Source organism: Festucalex cinctus, chromosome 7, assembly GCF_051991245.1.
Source record: "Festucalex cinctus isolate MCC-2025b chromosome 7, RoL_Fcin_1.0, whole genome shotgun sequence".
Classification (NCBI taxonomy): domain Eukaryota; kingdom Metazoa; phylum Chordata; class Actinopteri; order Syngnathiformes; family Syngnathidae; genus Festucalex; species Festucalex cinctus.
This window is the reverse complement of record NC_135417.1, coordinates 16,610,875-16,617,282: the sequence shown is the minus strand read 5'-3', so window position 1 is coordinate 16,617,282 and position 6,408 is coordinate 16,610,875. Positions and strand designations below refer to the sequence as shown.

Here is a 6,408-nt window from a genome sequence, read left to right as displayed (position 1 = left end):
TTTTTTTTTTTTTAATCTCTCTTGGTTTTCCTTCCTCCTTGGGCAGTTTACGGGAACCGGCGTAAGCGATGTGGAAGTTCCAAAGTGAAGAAGACAAATGATGCAATCATGCTGGGAATTCTTGTCATGTGTAATTCTTGTTCTCTCCACATTGCCCCCTGCAGACCGGAAGCTGCCATCACTTTCTTCCCAACATCTTCTGTTTATAATTTCCACAGATCGTCCCCCTTTGGTCCACTTTGGGTGTGTTGTGAAGTCACAGCACAGACAATTTGTTGGGGTAAAAGCGGTGGGAATTTGCGCAACAAACGGGGGGCAACGGCCTCGAATAGGAGGAACATGGCGGCGGCGGCGCCTGCTGAGGTGAGTCAGTCCGCCGCCCTGGTGCCTCACTTTGTTTGGCCACAAGATCCCCTCAGGTGATAGGCCCCCTGCCAAAACCACGGGTCCAAATGTACATCTCAGCAGACACTTCATTAGGAACACCAAATCCCAATTTATTATCAATAATATTTTTGAACATCTCATGTAAGCAAATAGGGTAGTTCAAAAAAGCAAAACATTATTAGTGTGGTCACAAGAACCTTTTACCTTAATACGGTATTATTGTGTTAAGACAGTGATGATTGATGGTCATTCATAAGAATTATTAGCTTCATCTTCATGTCTACAATTTTGGGAAGTTTTTACCTGAATTCTCCTTCTATATAATAGGTTATATAAGTTATAAATAATAACAAATAACCATAATCACTTGAAAATGCCTTTTAATGTATTTTTAAAAATACATTTTTTAAAAATATTTAATTTTATTATTATTGTTATTATAATGAGATTATTATTATTTTTTAATTAATATAAAATGCAGTTATAACCTTTACAGATGCACTTAATTTGACCTGTCCAACATTTTTCAATGTTCCACTATTTTGTTTCCGTCAAAATTCATTAAGTGGCTTAAGGATAATTTCCCGGCACATTATCCTGGAACATTGTGTTGCGATGTCATCATGCTCATAAATTGTTTCTTGCGACGAAAAACACGGCACGTGGCGAACCTTCATAAAAACACGTTGTATATGTAAGTATGGCGGCTCCCCAACGCATGTCGGGAGGCCCCATTGGCGTTTTGTTGACACTGACGCAACCACGGCCACCGAGGTTATCAGTAAGCGAGACAGACCGGCGCGCGGTCGCCACCGGCGCTCTGCCGCCGCCGCCGTCCTCGCTAATTGAGTCACCGCGGGCAATTTGTGAGCCCTTTTAAGGTGGAATGACAATTCAAACGGCTGTTGATTCTATCTACCCTTTATCTTTAGTTTCCCCCCCACCATGCCAACCAACTGCCCACCGCCCCCGCCATTTTTGTTATTTCACTTCCACCTTTATTGATTCTGGCGTTTATTCCGCTCGCAGGTTAATTAACCATCGGTTGTTTATCGCTCTGCCGCCGATAAGCGGAAATAAAATAATCCTTTTTGATTTGTTTGTGCTCCAATCTGCCGTATTATGCTTATCTTCTGTCATAGTATCAAGGCTGTTTTTATGAAGCTATGAATAATGAATCATGTGTCATCAATAATACAAACAAACACATAAAAGAAACAAAGAGATGATTGAACAAACTCTGCTGGAGTATCTCAAATTAGAGGATAAATTAGATATGCCTGTGAGTATTGTTATATTGATATATTATCGGTCTACATTTGATGTTCTGCTATTTCTGGTATTTGTTCAAATATCTCTTAGTTAAAGGGTTATAACGCTGCAATGGCGATGCTATTCAGTAGCCCATCTATGGCATTTTCCATTATGTGTTAGCATTAAGCTAGCGGACTTTAAGGCAAAGTTATTTGGCTGTCATGGTGTGTAATGTAAGAATTTGCATAAAATACCAGAATTAAATTTTATTCATTTATTTTTAATAAACGATTGTTTTCACCATTTTCTTCAGGTCCTAAATACAATGATACATTAGTAAACAAATTCAAATCATTGCAAAATAACGACAGTAAGCCTTCTGGAATTTCCTAAATTGGCTGTTAAAGGGTTTTGAAGTGGGTGGAGAATTCTTGATAGTGTTCTGAAGGTCATGAATACAATAGTTAATTAGTACAAAGGACAATTAATATACACGTAGACTAAATGTAAAATGAACAAAATGACTCTTCCAACACCTCACTAGATAAAATTGCAGTTAGGATTCTTGACTGTGCTCAAAAGTTCATTAAAGCAAAACAATCTAATGAAACCAATGCTGTAGCAATTTTGCAAATTGACTGGCAATGTATTTTTTTAAACACATTATGACTAGAATCGTTAATAAATAATGAAAGCAACACTTTGTGTTCGTATTTGTGAGTTATGTAATAAAACAGCAGGGGGGCGTCGTCCTTAGATTAGATGACTTGAACTGCTGTCTAATGGAACAACAACATTGAGTGCGTTCGCACCCTACTGGGATGTAATGCCAGGTTTTGGAAGTATTACGCAAGGGGGAGGAAAAAGGAATGTTCTGGATCAATGAGGCGATGATTATTTCATTTGCGAGCTTGTAATTACATCATTTTGAGGAAGCAATGACCATTCCGTCGCATTGAACAGGCGCGCCAAATGACTGAAGAATTTGTTGGAACCAACATAATACTGCCGTTGGGTAGCAAAAAGTTACAAGCAAATCATCACACTTGGGGGTGGTCTGGGTGGGGGGGCACTGATCCTGTTGGGTTACCAAAGTCAATGAACAATAACAGCATTTTTTTTAATTGCACCAATGGTTGCAAAACGGCCCAACGTGTATTGTATTACTTTTTGTCAAATTGGCACCAAAAAAGGAAACTACACCGTAGCACTCTGTTTATTTATTTATTTTTTATTCAATTCAGAGTTACAAATGAATGCTGATTTATTTATTTATTTATTTATTTATTTATTTATTTATTGGGCGCAGAATTTTTCTATTTATTAGTTTTGTAAAAATCTAATTATTTAATTAAAAATAATTACTATAATAATCAATAATCTTATGATTAATTAGCAATTAATAATTGTCAGTGGATGTTATTTAACTTTTTGTAATTGCTGATGTAATTTTTCTTTTAATTTCTGTACAGTTATTTTGTATTATTTTAATATTTAATGAAAATGTTTCCATTGTATTGAAACTTCTTGCTCAGTGAAATTCTATATTCTAAATTGATCATTTAATTATTTCATTATTTTTTACATTACATTTCAATGCATACATGCATTTTAATATTTTATTAATAGTTTTGTATTTGCATTAATATTTTTCAATGTTTTTAGCTTTACATCAACTTTATGTGATCTTGATTTTGGAGCTAAATAAGTGAACTATAGTGCATTTTGTTTTGGCAGCCTTGTCTTAGCTGTAAATATTTTTTATTTTTTGGGAAATGCCATGCAAGAGTCAAACCTACAACTTCTTGAATGTGAGTTTATTTTCTATGCCATATTGCAGCCATTTTTTTTTTTTTTAAATGGTCACATGTCATCTGAAACAGGCCAATGACAGGGCACAAGACACAAATAACCTGAGGGTGGTGTGACTCAGTGGTAGATTGGTCGTCTCGCAACCCAGAGGTTGTGGGTTCGATCCCATGCCATTGTGACTACGTCGAAGTATCCTTGAACAAGATACTGAACCCCCAGCTGCTCCTGATGCTTCGCCTTCTACCATGTAAAGGTGGGCAAGCGCTATATAAATGAAGTACCATTCACTCAACATGAACACCAGTAAACTAGATTAGAACCTTGAACCTCAGAACTGTGAGGCAGACATGCTAATCACTGTGTTGTGGATCCAAAAAGAAATCCCCCGCGTCACTGGCCTCAGCTTTTACACAAGCAAAGAGGTCAAAACTTCCCCTGGTAGCGGTTAGATAACGCCTGCCAGGAAAGAGGCCAGGCGGGCCTCCCTGGGGGGCTGGCGGTGAGTAACCCCACCACCACCACCACCACCCTCAGCATGTGTATAAATACCACACACCATGCACTCACACCGACAAACTGTGGAAGCGAGGTAGCAAGCGAAACAAACGTCATCACTGGACAGTCGTCGTCGGCGCCCCATGCGAGAGACGACCGAGCCACTCTTGAGGATTTTCAGCGACAATTAAAAGAAGACCACCCCCCACTACTAGTCCAAAATGAAGGCATTTAGCATTGCAGTTGCAGTGACACTCGTGCTCGCCTTTATTTGCATCCTGGAGAGCTCTGCGCTCCCCTTCAACGAGGTAAGAACATCACCTTTTCCACACCAATTTCTATTAATTCCCACTATGTTTCTATTACAGTGAGTGAAATTGTGATATAGAGAGATTTTTAAAAACTTTAGAAATAGTTATATGCCTCCCACTCGCTTTAAATCCATTATAATGCACTGTAATAATTTAGAACATGTAAAATGTAGAAAATACTGTAGGTGTTTTGTAGCATCTGTATGTTAGAAATGTGCCTTTAATGGGCGGAGCCTTATCACTTCCTGTTTTAAAAGTGCATCATGACTGCCTCTCTCCTTTATCATGTACACAATTAGCATACTGTTAAGGCTTATAGAGAACATTATATTCAAGGGACACTGCCTTAGCTCAGTGAACAGATGTGATGTTTTCAGACAGTTGTTTCACTTTAGTTGAAGGTGAGTCCGAAATCGAAATACATCAAGCTTATAACTATTTTTTTTAAACGCAAAGAAAAAATACTATATGATGCTTACCAATGAAATGAAGATTGAATATTCAGCTTTGTTTCTTTCTTTTTCTGAGCTTAGTTTTGGTTTGTCATGTGTAAAACGGAAACAGATTTCAAAGATAAAATCTGTTTTTATTTAAAAAAAACACAAAACTGTCACATTTGATTCATCTATTATTGGAGAGATGCCTATCACTAATATATACGTATATGTGTCTATTGCAAAATGACAATAAGAACCTCATTGCATCACACCCTCTCGAACTGATTCGTATCAATTCCAATCGTAATCCCACTGAATCGAACCAAATCGAATCACTTAGACGTTGAGGATTTATGTTTTGCACCCTTAAAGTTCTTATTTACAAAGTCTCGGACACCAAGTTTGTTTCAATTACGTCACGTGACATCGCCTCGAAAGAGTTTACACTTCATTTAAAGGGATACTTTACTTATTTAGCCATTTTTGGCAGTCAAAGATTAATATTTTGCCCATAATAAATTTGACATTTTCATTCTTTTTCATGTACAATTAGTACTTTTAAAAACACATTTTGCAACTTGCTGTCGACTGAAAATCACATCACAAGGGCTCAGGTAACCAAGTATCAAATTAATTACAGACAAAATATGAACTTTTTATTGCTATAATGGGCTAAATAAGTGAAGTATCCCTTTAACATTTAATAATGTGCTGCGTGAGGATTTAACGGACATGTTTTTGCCGACACAGGTGCAGCAGCAAATGGCGGAGGAGGCAAGAGGAGGCGACACTCCAGTTGCAGGACAACAGGACGTGGCCGGCGAGGAGCCTTGGACGCCGTATCACGCGCGTCACAAGCGGCAGAGCAACCTGTCGATGTGCCGCTGGTGCTGCAACTGCTGCCGCTCCTACAAGGGTTGCGGCTTCTGCTGCAGATACTGAAAGAGAGAGAGGAAAAAAAACAACAAACGGAAGGAAAGAAAGAAGGCCCTCGCATCACCACAACAACCAAGAATCATTTATGAATACTGAGCTGGTTTCTAATTTTTATTTTGTTCACACATGATCTGTAAGGTGTCGTCAAAAGTGGCACAGTGGTATTTATTTTTCATATATTTGTAATAGACTCAACATTTTTGTAAACTTTTTTTTTAATTCAAACTTGTATTCTGAATTAAGGCTGCCGTGTTCATATTTGGTGATGAATAAATGGACATTTAAATTTATTTTCATGGGTTTTTATTTGTTACATGTATCTTTTCATAACGGATACTTTTTAAAATATTTACTTTTAATGTGCATCTATTTTAATTGATTTTTATACCATTTCATATTTGTTTTTTGCAGATTTCTTTAGAAAAATATTCTAATTTGAATTCTAATTTCTATTTCTCTCTGGTGTGATGTTATGTTTAAACTTGATGCATTCTTTTACTTTTGCTTTTTAATATTAAGATATTTTAAAGATGATTTTATTCTTTTTTTGTATTTAAAGTCTTTGAAAAAATAAGTTGAAAAAATATTTATTTTTTAAAGGGGATTCTGAAGTGAATGCTAATCTCCAATTCTTTCTTAAATAGAAAATATTAATAGAGATTAGAACTTAAATAAAGTGTACCGGTACTTAAAATATATAAAATAAATATATAATAAAATATAAATGTGAAAAATATATTTCTTAAATTAACATTTAAAATATGTTTTGTAATTCT

General features: G+C 36.4%; 1 protein-coding gene across 1 annotated transcript; it reads left to right on the top strand.

Moving 5' to 3' along the window:
* The first annotated feature begins 4,005 nt into the window (after positions 1-4,005).
* hamp (hepcidin antimicrobial peptide) lies at positions 4,006-5,922 on the top strand. Its single transcript, XM_077527925.1, has 2 exons — positions 4,006-4,256; positions 5,447-5,922. Exons 1-2 carry the CDS (start codon positions 4,170-4,172, stop codon positions 5,636-5,638), a joined length of 279 nt encoding a protein of 92 aa, XP_077384051.1. The 5' UTR covers positions 4,006-4,169; the 3' UTR covers positions 5,639-5,922.
* The last annotated feature ends 486 nt before the right edge of the window (positions 5,923-6,408 follow it).